This window comes from Sparus aurata, chromosome 2 (assembly GCF_900880675.1).
Source record: "Sparus aurata chromosome 2, fSpaAur1.1, whole genome shotgun sequence".
Classification (NCBI taxonomy): Eukaryota; Metazoa; Chordata; class Actinopteri; order Spariformes; family Sparidae; genus Sparus; species Sparus aurata.
In genome coordinates, this window is record NC_044188.1 from 18945783 (window position 1) to 18965034 (window position 19252).

General features: G+C 44.4%; 1 protein-coding gene across 2 annotated transcripts in view; it reads right to left on the bottom strand.

Annotated features, from left to right (window-relative positions):
- Positions 1 to 18114, bottom strand: part of arhgef17 (Rho guanine nucleotide exchange factor (GEF) 17) — a 69592-nt gene extending 51478 nt beyond the window's left edge. Inside the window, exons 1-2 of one of the 2 annotated variants that reach the window (XM_030394927.1) lie at positions 17877 to 18114; positions 12386 to 17721 (exon numbers count right to left, since the gene is read on the bottom strand). In XM_030394927.1, coding sequence (XP_030250787.1) covers positions 12386 to 17587 — 5202 coding nt within the window. In that variant the 5' untranslated portion in view covers positions 17588 to 17721; positions 17877 to 18114. Of the gene's footprint in view, positions 1 to 12385; positions 17722 to 17876 lie in introns of those variants that run through there. The other variant, XM_030394936.1, reaches the window with a different exon arrangement.
- Between the last annotated feature and the right edge of the window lie 1138 nt (positions 18115 to 19252).

The window sequence follows — 19252 nt, forward strand, 5'->3', positions numbered from 1 at the left end:
AATTCAGAGGGGTCCCTAAGCAAAGCTTGGCAAGACAAATAGGTGGAAAGGGTTTTGCTAGTTTCAGTTTTATAGTCGAACAAAGATCAGCTACTTAAGCAGAGACTGAGCCTGGTGTCACTGGAAACATTTTGTTGGTTATAGTTCAAGTATTTCAAACTTACAGCGGTATTCATGTAAAAATTGGGGCCCAAACCAGAGACTTTATTAATTATGGACTGAGCCTCCAGGACTGAAGAGGCGCCAGTGTGTACGTGCATTAGACCTGCAGTCTTTCTATGTCCAACAGGGGGCGACTGCAAAAATACATCTGATGGTATGTAAGCTCATGAGAAAATAACCCTACTTCTCACTTCATTTATTACCTCAGTAAACACTTTCCTGATGAGTTTATGGTCTCAATCACTAGTTTCAATTCTTCTTCAACACAGCATGACGTTCATTTCGTACATTATTTTCTCATTTGGATGAAAATAAAGGCTAAATCAGGATAAGATTTGTGGCGTGACTACCTTGTGTGACTTCTTGCTCAACAAAAAAAACAAGATGGCATTGGTTGTCATGCCAAACTCGAGGCTTCAAAACAGTCTTCCAAAATCCAATGGGTGACGGCACAGTGGGTTTACACTTGGTCCGGACACACACTGGAGTGTGGTGAGTGCTAACTTACAGGATTGGTTCATTATGGATTCAGTGCTGGATAGGGTTTTATTACTGCATCCACAATGTTTTCCACCTTTTTAGCCAGTCAGCCATCATGATCACTTACAGAAAATGTTTCCTGATGACATGTCGACTCATGTAAACTAAGCTTCCAGTTTTTGATCGTTTAATTTTTAACAGTTTCCGAGCTTGATATACTAAACTCTAATATTAATTATAATTTCTGTTGGCAGGTTTTTTTTTTCTCATCTTGATGGAATCATTTGGCTTTTTGGGGAATTTGGAACTGCTGTCTCAGCAAGAGTTTGATAAATATAACAATACCACTCTCATGTCTATGAAATATATAAGGCTACAGCCAGCAGCCAGTTAGCTTATTTTAGCATGAGGCTAGCCTGGCTCTGTCCAAAAAGTAAAACAATCCACATACAGTAACAGCACCCATAAAACTCACTAACTTGCTAACATATTAAAGGATGTTTGTTTAAGCCGTACAAAGCCTAAAAGTGTGAAAACCTCAATTTATTTCTTACTTGTTATTTATCAGATATTTGGTTTACTCTCGCTAACAGTGACACATTTGTGCTCTTGACCACATGCAAACAATACACAGCAATAGCAGAGAAACACAGAGGACTGGTATGTGTGACATTATGACTCAAGTGAATTCTAATAGCTTCTTATCACGAAAAACACATTTTCTCACAGTCACTGAAACCCACAGTTTAGTTCCATACACACCGATTAAACACTAAAACATGTGTTACATAAATATTTATGTCTGAAAAAAAAGTTTTCAAATGAATGAATCCAAGATCTACAAGGCATTTTGCTTCATGTTGGGAGGGACTGACCGACCGTGTTTGTATGAGACTTTGAAATCCTTATCTAGTAGCGAGCTACAGCACAGACAAGATGAGTAACGACAAGAAAGGAGAAGAGTCAGGTGATATTATTTGAAATCAAAGTTGTTGAAACGCACACTCTCAGTACCCCCATGCCTCAGTCTATTTCAGTCCCTCTCTCATTCACTCTAACACACACGAGCACATGTCCAAGTTTTCTCGGTTGAGGTAAGGTCAACATATTTTCAGACTGACTCATAGTTTTTGTGAAAACTCATCTTGGGACAAAATGTTTTTCTTAAGTACAAAGGTTGGCAGCAGCCGCAGGAGAGATCGAGCCTGTCGACACTCACCTGCGACGGGACAGGGAAAGGAAACAGGTCATTCTTTTGGACTTTTTGGAATTTAAAAACAAAGTTTAGAAAATACTTAAAATAGAGTAATGCATTGCCGATGGGATGCATAATACATAATGTTTACTAAAGGAAATGTAGGGCTCAATTGTTAAATTCACTGATTTGATCAGTTCAGACAAATATGTACACAATAATTATATCTTTGTCATGAACACAAGACCTAAAAAGGCTAATAATGATTATGAGTGATATGGATATTAACACTACTTATAAGCAGTTCATGAATCCAAAAATAGTCAGTGCCAAAGTGGTGCAATGTGGAACACTTGCACAAGTAAGCCCTGAATGCTCAATTATTAAATTCTCTTCATTTGAACTTTTGTTGATCTCAGCACTGCAAGCAATCTGCTTAATTAAGGCTATTCCCCCCAAAACTACCCGCAGACTGGGGACACAAATGTATTAGTCTTGGAGATGAGTGCAGGAAAAGAGGACCACCCGTGGCAGGCGGCATAAACAAAACACGCAGTAAACAGGACGCATGTGAAAAGCACACAGCATGCATCGCTGCTGACCAACAAATTACAGGTGAGGTATAGTCGGGAGTGGTGAACAAAGCTGTACAAATATCCTCTCTAGTCTGGCCCGAGAGGCTGTGCAGCGATCGAAGCATGTGTCACATCACCTCGAGCTAAAAACATCTAATTTGCCTGCATGAACACACCAATTAAAGCTTTCCTAGTAGCATACCGCTACCTGTAAAGTACTATTCTTATCTTGTTTTATTCAGGCGCTACTGCTAATACTGACGATGCACTTTTTTACAAGGTCAACAAATTAACTGACACACAACAACAAGAAGCAAAAATAAGTTGTGATGATCTCAATAGTTACATTATCTGCTATATTTTAGGTGCACCAATGAAAATGAATGAATATGTTTAGTTCGTTGTGTAATCCTGCCGACAAACCAACAAACCCACCACCCAACAAACAAACAAAACTCTGGATCAAGAGAATGTGCCTCTCAGTGTTTCTATAGAATATTCTACTCTCTGACCAATGTATTGTTTCCACTTGCTCTCTGATTGTCCGGTGAATAGTTTGACAAAACTGGAAACTCGTGACAATAAATGTCACCAGCAAAACACAATCTGAGTCATGATGTCGTCCACGTTCTGTGGGTGATGTGATGACACCGTGGGGGTGCGCGATGATGAAATCCACATGATAGCGCTGACGTGATGGATGAGCTATTACAATGACAGCCTGGCTAAACATTACAAGACTTATGTAACTTATGCAACAATCCACTCACACTATATACATACACATACAATGAAACATGTTTTAAATACATTGCAGCACTTCTTTGGTCATTTTTGAAGTTTTAATCGCAAGACAACTCTTATTAGATGAAACTACAATTACTATTATTACTTCTTAAGTGGATGGGAAGAAATATCAAGCAAAGACTAAAACACACACATACACACACACAAGCACGCACATACACACACACAAGCACGCACATACACACAAACACAAAGTACCAACACCACCTGCCTGTGAAGCTGCTTTGGCCTTCGCAGCTCCTGTCCGCCTCTTCCAATCATCCTCCTCCTCTCCCTGCGCCTTAATCCGAGATCCAACGAGCCACTCGGGAACGACGCTCCGACACTTCCAGCTTCTCCCGTTCCCATTCTGTCGCGCATTTCTCAACTGGCAGCTAGAGCATGATCCAAACCGGCGAATTGATGCCATATGGCAGAAGAAGGTAAGGGTGAGAGGGAGACGAGGACAAAAACGGAGAAGGGAGGAAGAAGCGGAGTGTTTCTACTGTCATGATTCTCTGGGTGACATAAGACGAGTGAGAGACTGGGACCAAACGGCCCAGTCAGCCCACATATAGACCAAGGCCCGGGCCCTGTATAGGAGAGTGTGTGTGTGTGTGTGTGTGTGTGTGTGTGTGTGTGTGTGTGTGTGTGTGTGTGTGTGTGTGTGCGTTTGTGTGTGTGTGTGTGTGTGTGTATGTCCGACCACGCTGTAAAGTATGCTATGCTACACGTTGCACGGGTGACACAGTTGTACCATTGTGCGAGCCGCTGCGGAAGACGCAGGCAACACGTCCCTGACAGTCGGTCACAGAGAGATATGTGCATACACAAACGCATACTGGCATATAAATGCATATGAATGCATGAAAGCATATTAACTGACTGAACACTTTGTCTGCTCTCTGAGTGTGTCCATGACAGTGTTGTGACATCTGACTGGCACTATTTGATATTTGAACTAATGTTCTTTTGTTCTCAAAAACCCAACAGCTGTGGATATTTAATACAGCGTTCGCATACTGCATATGTGAACACTGTATTAACAATATGTAGAGTCGAGTACACAGTCGTCACACAGTAACCAGCTAACTGGATGACAAAGTGAGCTTTGATAATGAATTGTTGCTGGGCGACGAAGTTCAAACACTGGACCGAGTTGTACCAAAATTCAGGGAGGGATTTGGCTCTCTCTTCGTTTTACAAGCGGACTCCTGCTGTGACCACAATCATTCCCTGAGTCACACATTCACTATTCACAAAATCACAAACACTCAATCGTTCACTCTAAAATGAGCAATAAATTGAGGATTTGGGGACTTTTGAATCATTGCAATTTTGCTCCTTCACTGGCAGGTCACATTGCTGCACTATATTGTTCTTCCATCTAGTAGGGCTCAAACTTTTTCTTTAAAGGGCCAAAAAGGAATTTTAACGGTGGGCCACAGGCCAAAAGAAAAACATCTAGTGAACATTTGTAGAAGTATTTCATTTGCTACACACATTTTGCAGGCCAAATTGAACCTTATGTCGGGCCAACTTTGGCCCACGGGCCCCACTTTTTGGGCAGCCTTAATATAGGGCAAAGCACTGCAATATTTTAGTTTTTTTCATTAAATGTTATATAATGTTGTAATAAATATTACGGGTCAACCGAAGATTGGCCGGGCTGATCATCGGGGCCAACATTTTTTGGACTTTTTTTTTTGTCAGATTGCAGATTAAGCTTTTCACGGTCCACAAATTCAACCTGTCAGAGGTGAGTAAAATTAATTATTATTTATCTTATCTGGAAAGATTTTTGCAGAGCTGGACCAGCGTCAGTGGCGAGCAGCTATCCGCTAGCTTGTTAGCTGGAAAAACAGTTTGCAAAATTGTGTCCCACCAGTATTGCTAGCCCTAGCCTTGGCTAATTCTGATTTAACATAAGGCTGCTCACATCAAGTGGTATCAACTCTTGACAATTACCTGAAAATGCAACTCCTGTAACGACAACAAAAGTCAAAAAAGTTTTAATGTCTCTAAGCTCTCTCCAGTCTTGAATATGATGTTGAACTCACCCTTGAGGACACAGTGGAGCTCATTAACACCGATTCATTAGCTAGCTTACACGCTACAAATCTAATGCTGCTGCCTGCTGCTCGTCTTTGTTAACACAGGCCCATGTTGTCCCCGCCTGGGGACTGAATGAGCAGTGAACTGACAGCTCAGAGACAACAGTAATTAGTTCATTTGTTTGTCATTGTTTTGTTAGCTAGCAGCATATCCTACCGGCCAGTCATTAGCACGCTGTCAAAATCCATGGGAGCTTTAGCTTATGGATGCTAGCAAAATAATGATGGTACTTTTTGCTGACACTCAACAGTCAGCTTTTATTGTTTTAAAAGTACCTACATAATTATGTAAGTTACTCGTAAACTAAGAACTCAAGGAACATTTTTAAAATGTTCATAAACACAAATAACACAAGAGACAACAAATAAGAAGAGGCTAGCTAGACAAGAGGTACTTTCTACTGTGGCTTTAGCTGCAGGAGCCACTCTGAGCCTGAGGTGACATCTTCAAGTTAGCCTCTTGTTTTCCTAAATAGACCAAAATCCCCCAAGAATGCTATTATTTAAAACACTGGCAAAAAAAAACAAACCTTTATATTCAACAGGTGGAAGCCAAGGACTTAAATGATAACTTAATACTTCTGCTCCTCTACATGTATTTGATAACTTTAGTTACTAGTTACTTTGCAGCCAACATAGTGTATTTCTAAATTAATAATTTTATCAGCAATCGGATTGTTTAAAAGGAGATAATCGGAAAATGGTGACTATAGGATGCAATACTCAGCCAGGCGGGTCATTTGTCGGTACGTTTACTGCCTGAAGATTACTTTTGATACTTAGCACTTCTAATATCATATATAGTGGCACATTAAGTATTTTGTGGCATTTTCAACAGTATCCGTGTCTCTTTTTTGAAGAAATCAATTAGCTGCAGCTGTGATGGACTCTTTGGTGCCAACACTGTGAATAATTAACAAACTGAAAACAGTGATTCTCACATCAGACATCTTTGTGGCCACGTGGGCTGCAGATGTTTGGGTCAGACAGAAAACTACAGGGAAGACTAACGTGTCAGAGAAGTTACTGTACCATACTGTAGATCTATGGCACACACACAAACAATCTTTAACAGTAGCCCCGTTTTCAAAGTAGAGAAAGTAACCATTATTCATATCCATTTTTTACGTCACTTGTAAACACACACACACACACACACGCACGCACGTTAGTACACACACACACATTAGTATGTAGAAATCTGCCTGTGCAAACAAAAAAAGCTGAAATAGCAGCTCTGCTAGAAAGTGCTGTTTCAGAGGAGGCTTTCCTTACATAAGCAAACTGCTCTGTAATTACACTGGGTGGATCCACGCAGACTGTTAGAGGAGAGAGCTAGAAAGAGACAGTCGGGGGTGGGGGGGGGGGGCAGCGGCTGGGACGAGAAACGAAAGAAGAAAGAAAAAGAAGAACAGCCGCGGTTCACAGGTTTAAACTGTCACCACTTTTCACTGGCGAGCTACTGCGAATTGAAAAGAACATCCAGCGGTGACAATCCTTAAAAGGGAATTTTTGAGATTTTCAAAGTGTATTGCGACTGTCATAAACCAAAACGCGGCGACATCCAAAGCTGTTTTCCCACAGTTTTCTTTTCCCACTGTGAGAAACCAGATGGAGCCTCGGGTTGTGATTTGTTTGCAGTGACGCAAAATCTTGAGTTTGAGTTTCCGTGCATTTTTTTTTAAAACGCTCTCAAGCCCCTTCAGAAAACCTTCATTATTCTCACACCTGCTTAGCCAGGGATTTAAATCTAAAATTGCCAATATGAGAATTGCTATGACATGCTACATGTGTTCAGGCTATACGTGGTCCACAAAAGAAGTCACACACCTGAGTATGAGCGCGCTTTCCCAGAGAAACACTTCAAGACTGATTTAAGTATCTGTGTGCTTGGTGGCCGGAGACAGCAGCCTGTTAGCGTAGCTTAGCACAAAGACTGACAGCAGGGGGATCAGTTGGCCTGGTTCTGTGCAAAAGTAACAAACTCGATCTACCATCCTTTCTAAAGCTCAAGAATTGACACCATTTCTTATTTGTTTAATCCTTACATTAAAAAAAAGTGTAAAAAGCTCAATTTTGACATTTTCCAGGATCATGTGCCAGACTACTTTTTCTTGACCAGAGCCAGCTGCCAGGGAACTAGCACAGACTAGCTGAGGTTACTGCACATCACTCCTCATAAAACCATGTTTTTAACCTTCTATTTTTTTGTTGTTTATTGTTTGTTTGTGTCTGGGTTTGTTTCCCTGAGTTGGTGTTCCAGTTATATTTTGTTATGTAATGATTTTAATTATATGAACGTAAACACAAAGAAAAAACATGCACTGGACTCATATGCACATAATTGTGTGGAAGATAATGGAGGAAATGTTGCAATTAAGTACTTAAGGATTAAGTATCTGTCTTGGACGGCTTGGTACGGCAACACGACTTGGACAAACCACACACAGAATCTGTTTAAGGGAAGTTTTGGATGGAATGCAATTCAATTCATTGGCCAGTGCACAATCAGAGCAACATGAATGCTACGATAGGGAACCAAGTGCTATCCAGGTCTTGTAGAGACAGAGCTGAAGCTTTAAGAGAAGGTGAAGGTGACAGAGATAAAGATGGGCTGGCAGAGGGAAAAGCGTGTGTGGCCGGAAACCACTGGACTCTTCCTCAGCAGGGAGCTTTTTGATTTCCGCTGTGAACCACAAACAACCTTATATACACACAGTTGTCCACGGTTAGTTATCTCAAAAAATCACTTAAAAAACGGCCTCCTAAATCATTCTCCCCCACACGCTCTAACTCAGAGGAACACAAAACATTTTTGTTGTGCCTGTCCCAAAAGCAATACACCAAGCTGAGAGAGGAAGAGAGACAGGCAAAACATTTTTGCTAGTGTGGGCCCTGAGGAGAGGACAAGATGGTTGAATGAACGGGAAGTGAGCAAACATTAAGAAAAGTACGGTCATCAATCCTTACAGGTAGAAGCCTTGTGGTGCAGCTTTCTACCTGCGCTGGCAAACTTTAATGTCTACCATGAGAGGCTGCCTACGTGTCAGCGAAACCACAGATATCAGCGGTGTGGCCTTTTGATCTCCTGATTCATCCCACCTCTTCCTTCTCATCTGCTGAGTCAAGGACACCTTCAACCAGAACAAAACACATCCTCATCCTTTCATCTCTGCTTCACCTTTACCTCGCTCAGCACCCCTCACTTTTTTGGACTTGCTAAACCTAGGCTTGACCTTTGGAGGTAAAAAAAAAAAAAAAGGACCCCGGCATCTGCAGTACGTCCTTTATGTGTGTGCGTAACGTGGCATTTAACTTTACTTTTAAGTCTGCTTTCAAAGGAGCAGCTCATTGGATAAGCTGCTTCTTCTCTACTGATAACAATGTCAAAAGGTTTGATGATGCACCTTTCACCACAGACCACCCAAGTGATCATTTTACATTTTTTTGATGGCTAAACTTTGATGGGGACTGCCAAACCGAAAGTGGGGCGTAAATCCCTTTATTTTCCGCCGGTGTGGTCCCAACAATGTGTCAGATGAACCATTAGACAAAAATGACTTTATTCTGATATTGTTGTGTTTGTTTAACAGCGAACGTCCAAGAACGTCCATATTCTAAAGAGCAAAAAATGCTGTTTTTCTCCCTTCTCCTTTATTGTTTCAACTGAAACCCGCGAGTCAAGAGCGAAAACCAGTTCGCTGCTTCGCCGCTATACATCTTTACCTTTTACTGTTCCTCTCCAGCAACATGGGAGTGAAAGAAAAAAAAAAAGAGCAGACAGAGGGAAAGTATTTGATTCCACGTGGGTGGCCTGATAAAACAAAGTCAGTCATAAATCTGAAGCTATAAACACTGAGCTTTTAGACCTAATCCATGCAGAGCAGAGCGCAAACCAATCTCTCTTTCTGTCTGGCTGTCTATTTCCCTCCGTCTTTCTCCCATTAGCATTTCTGCTAGGATCCCCTTTAACGATCCTCCAGCATCATCAATAGGATGAAAGATGATATATGGGCTAAGAAATTTTCAAGGGTATGCAGTTGTTCCATGGCTGCCTGCATTAAGACAGACATAGACTAATGCATTTTAAAAGCTAGGCTTATTTTATATAGACAGATAATTTTATATTCCAACTGGTAAAATGCCAAAAGAAAAGTATTGTTTCAGTACCTCCATTAAAACCTGAATCCTACCATATTAAAATAAGGTCACGAATGCATAACTCACTCTTTTAGGAAGTTGAAGACTGTTATGCAACAAGAGGAGAAGGAAAGATGGGCCACATTCCTGCTGCCTGCTAAAGTGAAAACTACTCAGACAGTACAGGAAACACACACACACACACACACACACCCACACACAGACACACACACACACTTAATCAAGAGGAATCATTACGATTATGATTCAATCACTATTTGTTTGAACATGTCTGTTCAGCTGCTCCAATGAAAAAGGATGTTCTGTATGAGAAATACAGCCAGACCGATATATTGGTTGGTTGATTCAGAAATGTTTAGGGTTTTTTTTTTTTTTTAGAATTGAAATGAGAGATGTTAATTTAAACAAATTGGGGGTTACCTATTTAACACATTTAGTGAGGAAAGAGAGCACAAACAGATTTAGCACTGCTTTCTTTTGTATGTATACTCTTTGGTTTTGAATACTTTAGTAAACCACCACATTTGTACATATGACCCACCTCCAGCCTTTTTGTTCTACTGTCCTCTCTCATTCCCTCACTCCCCCCCTCTCCTCCATCATTGTTTCATTCTTCAGCTCTCCCTCTATTCTATTTTGATCCTCTACGTTTTCTTTTTTAGCCAGCAAGTGTTCCCTTCCAACTCTTTCTTTCCCTCTCTTACCTGACATTTGGCCGGGCAGCCTGCCTCGCACCAAGACAAACGTTATGACCTCACTTCACTGCAATGTTCCAAAGACACGGAGGGAGACAGCAAAGGAAAGAATAAGATAACATGAGGAGGAATGCAGGAGAATTAGTGTTAAAATAAGACAAACGGCGATAGGGTGAAAGTAAGCAGAAAATGCAGGATAGTGATACAGTATTTTGGACTTAGATAATGGACTTTGAATGACCCAGTGTCTGGTTTAATAACGGAGAAGAACATGTGGAAAAGGCACAGAGGAATAGTGAAGAAAAGTGAATGAGAAACATAAATAAAGATGACATTAATGAATGATTTCAATGCTATAAAGCGGGCACTCTGCTGCGGGTGAAATGAGCCGCACTCAAGTCTCCAGAAAAGGAAAAGGCTGTCTTCTTACATCCCTCTATCACCTCCTTTCTTTGTTTCTTTTGTCCTTCATTGCTTTCTCAGAACTTGTCTGTACTCCATGTTAGCTTGGCACGATCGTCATTACATTCAGTCCAAATCTCACACACACACACACACACACACACACACACACACACACTGCTACTGCACACTAGAGCTGTGTGGCAGCGCTCTAAACACAGCGTGCTGGCAAAACTCTAGGCTCCAAACGTTCGAACAAGCCATTGAAAAATGCCAGACAAACACATGCACAGAAAGAAGAAGAAAGAGGAAGCAAGTTCGTAATGCACACATAGGGCAAGTCACTTATTACAATGGAGTGTGCACACACACACGCCAGCCGGTAGCGCTGGACATCATCAAACACTTCAGTAACCACAACAACTTCCTATTTCCCTGAGCCTATTTCCTCCCTCGTGAGGTCACTCGCTAGCTACCGCTAATGTTGCTACAGCAACAAGTAAGGACAATGGGCAAGGAAAGAAAACAGTCAACAATGAATGAAGGCCAGGGCAAAAGATGTCAATAATATCAACAGGCAGCATAGGAGCTTTGTGAGAGAAGGTCAAAGTCAAGCAGGGGAAAGCAAAACAAGGAAACGGGGGGGGTTCCAACAAATCAGGCAACATTTGGCCCCCATACCAGAGCAGAATCTGTCCGAAGCTATAATATAATCCCTGCAAAAAAAACAGTCTCGACGGCAGGGATGATGTGCCTACAACCTTCTGTCCTGAGCTCAGACAGGATGTTAATTATCACTTCTTCCACACCTATTCAGAGTCACACCCATGGCTGCGTGATAACTTTGACTTTAAGGAACAAGCTTCCAGGAGACACAGTGCATGTGTGCATTACAAGTTAAATGTATGGCACTGAATGACAGAGTTCACATCAAGGAACACAGACAGACACATTTACATGTACTTGCCACTGCTCTGCTTCAAGGTGGACCTAATGAGTGGCTACCGGTAAACTTTACAAAAGAGTGTGCGCCATATCTGTATTTAGATCTTTACATAAGTTTAGGTTCACCGCACAATGCTAAGGTTTCTGTCATATAAGAAAACACATGAATTTATTGTCAATTTATCATGATATTCTATATTCTATATCATATCATGATACTGGTTTTTGCTCTCAGTTAACCTTTGAATTGCTACAACATAACAAGCCAGAAGTCTCCCGATGTTTAGACACTGCTGAGTATATGCAGCATCGCAGACACCACACACCCAATCTATGTTTGGGCAAACTGTTTATTACATCTCCTCTCAATGGCTCTATAATTCTGGCATGGAGACAATTGAAATTGGATGAAACAAATAAGTGAAAACAGAAACACACACTCAGCAGGCCTTGGTCTACTGCTTAATGCCCTTTGTCTGAGACTTGTTTAATCAAACCAATAACATCCTCTGATGTTTGTTTAACAGTGCTCAGCCTTTAATGGCTTCTGTATGGTAGCACTGCACCCAAAAGCACTCTGAAAATAAATACATGAGTACCGATTCACAGCACAAGCACACACACATGCACCTCTGAAAGCATAAGAACAAGCTCAGTGTATAAGAAAACTTTGTGTGCTGTTTTAACTGGTAATAACTCAAAACTCATCTGTCTTCCATCATTACATTACATATTAACATATTTGAAGACATCTGAAAAAGGCAAATCACTGACATTCTCTCACTCATGCACTTAAACCAAGCCATCCACACACTCAAACATGGCACTGAATTTTTCTTTTTTTTTATAAATCAAAAAATCTGGACTCACCACTCTGGGCTTTGTCCTCTGAGGGGGAGCCGTGGATGTACTGTCCTCTGTGCTCTTCTTCTGTGGTCCAGCTTCTGTAATTCCACTGGTGCAGGTCTCGCTGGGCCCCTCTGAAGCCGACACTGAGGCTCCATCCCTGGCCGCTGGAAGAGGCCCTGAGCCCTCAGCAGTGCCCAGTTCCAGAATATATTTCTGGGTTACATCCTCCAGAGAAGGGGCCTCATCTCCTGGAGACTTACTTAAGGTTGGAGGCTCCGCAGTGGGTTGGACTGTGAGGCAATCGGCTTCCTTCAGTGGCTGGAGGTGTGGAGGTGGGGAAATGGGGATAAAGGTGGCAGGCTCGCTGGCATGGCGAACATGCTTCACTCTGGTTTTGGGTTTGGATTGCAGTGGGGAAGGAGGGAGTGGAGGGGTGAGATCAGTTTGGTTGTCCTCTGGACACAGTTCTTGGGGCTCAAATGGGTCCTCATGAGTGAAGAACTGAGCAAGTCGGTTTGGACGCTTTCTGCAAGGCCGACGAATCATTCTAGGGGACAGAACCCCAGCTAGCTTTAGGTCAAAGTTCAACTTCTGCATCTTTGTCTCTTCTAGACCATGGTCTATTACATCATCATCTTCATCATCGTGGGTATCAGAGTGAGGGGTACATTCTGACTGGGAACGAATCTTCTGGACTTTGCTGTTTGCGTGGTGAATCGACTGTGTCTGCAATACATGTTTGGGCTTAACTTCTGGCTCCCACAGTTCCTCTCTCTGCTCACTCAGGATTGGCTCACTGCTGGAAGGTGGGATCTGGCCAGGTTGATCCAGCTCAATAATTGGCTGAGTGCTGCCAGTCTGGCCTTTGAAATGAGGGTCATTCTGGGAAAGTAAAGGGGCATCGCTACGGCGACTGGGGTCACTGAATGACTTCTTCTTGGGAGCTTTGCCATTGCCATGGTCATCTGCCATCAGTCTGTCCAGCGCACCTGGCTCAGCTATGATGCTCCTGATCACCCCACTGTAATCTTGAACTCCATCATCACGAAGCCCGCTGTCACTGTACACTGACAAATCACTGGCCACACTGCCTTTGTCTTCTGACATGTTGGTTACAGAGGTGCTCTCTGCAACTCCTCCTCCTCCTTTGACTGATAGAGATCCTAACAGGTTACTGTCCACAGAGGAAAAATTGTTATTCCCTTCCTCTGTCGCAGAACAGCGTCTCTGAGGCATTGGGTCACTGAGAGAGCGGTAGACTATCGACTCCCCATTTCCAACAGCTGCTATTGTTGACTCTGCATTACTGCCATTACTGGAATCAGAGCCTGTGTTGTTGTTACCAGAAGGGGAGAACTTGCGCCTACGACGAACAGCACTTGGGGTTGCAGGGGTTTCAAGTCCTCCTCCTCCTGCAGTGCCTGCTGACCTCTGCGACACAGCACTGTTGGTGTTGATCTCCTCACTGGTTGCGTTGACATTGTTGAAACCGGCAGTGGTCCTTGTCTCCATGATGATACTGTCACTCTCAGCCATGCGGGTAGGAAGAGGCAAGGAGGGAGGTATGCCAACTTCATTCAGACGGTAAGTACAATTCTCCATCATCTCTACCCTATCCTGCTTAAAGCCTTCTGCCTCATGGAGAGCCGATTGCTTCCATACGGTGACGGGCTGCCCTAGCACATCCCTAGCAATTCGTGACCCTAAATTAACCCCTGCAGACCCAAAGAATGACCTCTCGGAGGGGTCACTGGGGCCCATCTCTGGCTCTGTTACAATCCCTTCATCTGTTAAACTAGACTCGTGGCCTGAAAGTTCATCCACAGAGCGATCGTAGAACATGCTTTCCTCAGAGTCACCCTTCAGTAAGGCTCTCTCCGTCTCTCTGCTCTGTCTCTTTGCCTTCTCCCTGTACTCTGTGCCGCTGCTGTTTAGCTTCTCCAGCTGCATACTTTGTCCATCCCTCTCACTCCTCTCCCTCTCCCTGTTCTCTCTCTCCCTCTCATGTTTATCCCTGTCTTTTGTGTTTCTAAACTCAGCCTCTTGATCTGTCCTTGCCTCATCCTTAACGCTCACTCCGGCTTTCTCTCTCTCCTCGTTTGTTTTCTTGTCCTGAAAACATTCATCCTCCAAATCAATATCAGTCCTCCTTAGATCTACATCATCATCATCTTCCCTAGTACTCATCTGGCAGATATCTCGAATGACCTGCCTGGCTTCCTGCACATACCTCTCCTGCAATGGACGATTAACTTCTAAATCATCATTGTCATCATCATTGAATCCATAATCCCTCATTCTTTGTCCTCTAGCCACTCTAAAATCACCACAATCACTTTCTACTTCCCTGTCTGACACAGACAACCTCCCTCCATCCCTTTCTCCGTCTAAGTCAAGCTGCTGCTCAGAGGAGCTTCTCTTTGTTGTGCCACCTGTCAAGTAACACCTTACGGCTGGTGTGGGTTTGTCTGAGTAAGTGAAAGACCTTGCACGTCTCAGAGTGGCGGTCAGGTCTTTCAGTGATGGGCGGCGACCAGAAGGTAGAAGGGTCCCGCCATGAGTCCGTGAGCCCATTCTGTACACTGATGAACCCTCCACAACACCTGATTTGTCTCCACTTGTTTTCCGCACCTTGAGCTCTGACAGGTCAGATTTCAGAAAACTTAAGAGCGACATTGTTTCTGAGGCGATATCGGGGTTGGACATGGATATTCGGCTTTTATCATTATCATCTACCCCACCTGTTGTCCTCCTTGCCATAGTCTCACCACCCCTAATGCCTGAGGATACCCCTCCTTCTCTGGCCAGTACACTAGGTAAGGGGGTGACTGTAGGTGCAATCTTGGGGCGGACCCGTAAAGGTGTTCGGGAGACATTATCCCCATGGCCAAAGCTTGGGGAGCGGTACATGGTGAAATTCCCATGGTAAGTTTTACTCAGCACAGATGAGGATGCAGTTCTAATATTTGTTGCATGTTTGGCGCCACCAGCCTGGTCCTCCTCCTTCAGCGTCTCAGTGCTGGAGTACCGGCTGCCGCAACGCGAACCTCCGGGACTGGAAACAAAGGGGGGGATATTGACCTTTGACACTCGTGATACACCAGGAAGTGTTGTGGATGTCACAGGTGAGGTGATGCGCTCCCATTGCTGCACCCTGGCTCTGTTACTACGACTGCTGGGTTCTCTAGCCGAGTGGCTGCGAGATATTGATCCCGTACATTCTCCTCGGGTGTTTTGCTGGTGGTGCCTCTCTAAGTGCTCCATTGTCAAGGCTGTATCACTGTCACTGTCTTCTGATTCGCCATCATGATCGTCGTAATCATCACGGCCTGTTGCGAGAGCAGCTCCACTGGCCTTCTTCTTCTTTCTCAGCGAACGGCGGCGAACTGCCTCTCGACTGTGGGGTCCTAAAGAGCCTGGGCTGTCCTCCTCACTGCCTGAAGACCTGCCAATGCCCTTAACACCCCACCAGCCATTTTTATTGCGGGATAAATAGCTGCTTCCTCGCTCTGGGGTCCCCCTTTCTCCTGCTCTGGAAGGAGCAGGGCCGGAAGGAACACTCCAACCCCCTCCTCCACCTCCTCTTCTTCTCCTGGTGTGCTCCTCCTCTTCGTCCCCAGAGCTGAACCTCCAGTGGGAGCTAAGGGAAGAGGCAACTCTTACTGGGGCTCTTAGCTCAGTGGAGGGAGCTACAGTAGAGGAGGAGGAGGTAATGGCTTTATCTGGAGCTGGAGCAGATGAGGGGGAGGAGGTGGTGGGGGCTGGCCCTCTAGAGGAGCTATGTGAGGAATGTAAACTATCCCTGGGCAGCCCGACCCCCTGTCTATCCCTTCTCTCCCTCACTGTCGACTGCGGGAGAGAGGAGGAGCAGGAGGAGGTGTCTAAGCTCTCCGATCGACTCCAAGACGAAGTAGCAGGGGGTTGAAGGTCAGAGCTGGGGTCAGATGTCAACCCTGTTGTCCTGGGGGTCTTATGGATCACCTCTGTGTCAGTGCTGGATCTGTGAGATCTGTATAGAGATGGGTTAATCCCTGTGGAACCGCGACTACTACTGATGCGGCTTTGAAAAGTACTTCTGCCAGGAACCTTGTTGTTATTAGAGCTATGCGTCTCTATGTCTGCCTCCTCATCGTTAGAGTACTGCTGTTGGTCAGCTTTGGAATAAAAGTCCATACCGTGAAAAAAAGTCTCATTCGCAGCACTGCTTCCTCTGCCTTGTGCTCCCACTTCATTAGCAGAGCTGTAAGGTGCGAGTCTGTCACTTCTATCCAAAAGAGGAGCACTCTCGTTGGGGCTGAGCTCCTGTTGATGGGCTCCGCCGGCCACTTTTAAATCCTCACAGGTGTCAGTCTTGTGCTCCTCCCCAGCTTTGCTTTGTCTCTCATCAAAAAGTTGTCTAATTTTGGTGACACTGGGCCACTTGTCAGCGTGCAGGGGACTAAAGGGACTGTTGTGTGTGGAGAGGTAACTTCTGTGAGATTTACAGGGTGGAGGAACCCATCTACTTGTAACATCCTCTTCCTCATCTGTAGTCAATGTCTTCCTGGGGTCAGAGGGACATGCATTGATCTGTGAATAATCTCTCTTACCAGAGCTGCTGCTGTCGGCGTCTGATAAACGCGTAAAAATCCTCTTCTCTCTTCTCCTCTCCGAGTCCGAGCCCGACACAGAGTCAGTGCCAGAGTGAAACTTCTGAAGTTTGTTGTCTGTCTGAGACTCCGCAGTTCTGGTATCCCTGTCCTGAAAATATCCAACACCACCGCTGTCCTCGTGGAGAGATTTACGAGACGGCGACCCGTTTCTCCTGGAGCTCCTGGCCCGGGGAAGAGTGCTGCTCCCCCGCGTCACCGCTGCTCCGTCTCCCGGTGAGACTCTGTGCGTCCCAGCCGCACCGCCGCCGCTGCTGCTAAACTTCTCAGTGAGCTGGCGGATGGATGGAGAAATAGAGGAGAGAGGAGTGGAGGAGCCTCTCTTTGAATCTGCGGTTGGGAGGCCGGCGGTGGCGGTGGCAGAGATTTTGGAAACTTTTCTTGACACACTGACATTACGCGTCGCCAAGGGCTGTTCTGCTCTGCTGGGCTCCGGGGGAAGGGCGACGCCAGCTGCCTCCAAATCCTCTGATTCGTGTTGTTGGTCTTCACTCCTGTTGGCGCTCCAGGACCCAAACTTTTTGAAAGAGACGCTGCGATACACAGCCGCGTTCTTCCTCTCTCTTTCTGCCATTGTTCATGTCTTTCTTTTGTTAGATTTTCACACACACATCCTAACTCCACGGATATCACAGGTCCAGGCACCCTTTGGAGTTGTGGTTTCGTTCTCCACGTAGCATGACGGCATGAAAATCATGAAAACAATCACTTAAAATAAAAAAAGAAAAAAACACACACATCAGGAAAAAAAAAACAACCTTTAGAGTTGGCAAAGCTTCAAAACGCACTGTTACGAGGTTAATCAAGTGATAACGTGTTCAGTGAGTGAGGAAGTGGAGTGCCGCTCTGTTATCAAAACTTACATATTGTCGATTCCCGAAACCGCATCCGTGCGGGGAGGAAAAGCGAAGGTTTTTGGCCAAAACCTGTTCACAAACACAACTTCTCCATTGTTACCCCCCTGATATATCACCAAACCTCTGCCTAACGCCAGGTTAGCGCGCCTGCACGGGCCCGACGCGTGATCCACGGTTAATTCCTAAAAAACTGTTTGTGGATTCCTTATTTTGGCATGATTTGGTTTTCCGTGACTTATGTTGTTTTTTGCATGTTAATGCCTGAGATAGGGCAGAGGGGCGGGACTAGGGGTATAGGGGCTGTCATAGCCCCCTCGGGGACTGAGAGGAAAAGCTTTTTCTTTTTTGATAGGAGCAGGCAGATACTGCGGACAAACTACGTGTAATTATAGCCCTTTCCCTTGCGAAAAAGACAGAGAGACAGAGAAACTGCACTCTTCAGGGCCACATTTCGGCCTTGCAGCACTTTTGTTAACTCAGAAACACCCATGTGAATATATGGCTCTGCAAACAACGTTTAATTTGAAAATGCAGCACACATTCGACAGTGTTTCCTGACAGATTTCTGACACTGTGTCTGCATATTCAGCAGTAGCTCTCCACCGCAGTGTGTTGTGACAGTGTTGGGCAATTAGTGTCAGCATTCAGGGGGGAGAATAAAACAATGAGGAAAGTTTTCACTCCTGCACAATAACCCCTCTGTGGTGCTTCCCCATGTGGCTGTCTGGTTAACAGGTCCTTTTGTTCCACACAGGAATTCTGTGGTCCATTCCCTCAGAGGAGAGGAAGAGCTGACTGCAGCGCCCCCCACAGGCCGACCTGTTCACTGTCGCCTCAGTGGCGCTGGATAAGGGACAGCTTCAAGTGAAGCCACAATTTGTCAGTTGTCAGTTTGGATGACTCCTTAAATTATTCCATCTCCAATTATGTTTCACTCAAGCAGGAGTCAGTTGTTTTTTTAAGCTGACAGGATTTTTCCCACTTTTAAGGGTTCAAAAGGTTTAAAGGGTCATTTAACAGTCAATTGTACAACAAAATGTCGTTCAGGAGTCTAAGAGCTGGATGTGTTTGGTCATCTTTGAACAGTTTGGAAGCTCAGATTCACGTTTGAATGATATGAAATCTGTTCCAGACCCACTCATGTTGCCGCTTGAAATTGTGTCAGCCTTAAAGAGGGAAAAGTCAACTTGTGTCAGGAAAGTAGAAGGCTGCCGTCAAGGAATGATTTCAGAAATGTTTAGGGGAAACCACGGTTGATTGTAACGACCGGATGGCTGTTACAGGACCTTCCACTTCCAACAAAATGACCACTTCCTTCCTGGCCTTGCATTTAAAAGTTTTTTCATCCAGAATTCAAACTAGAAACTAAAGATATTCTATTA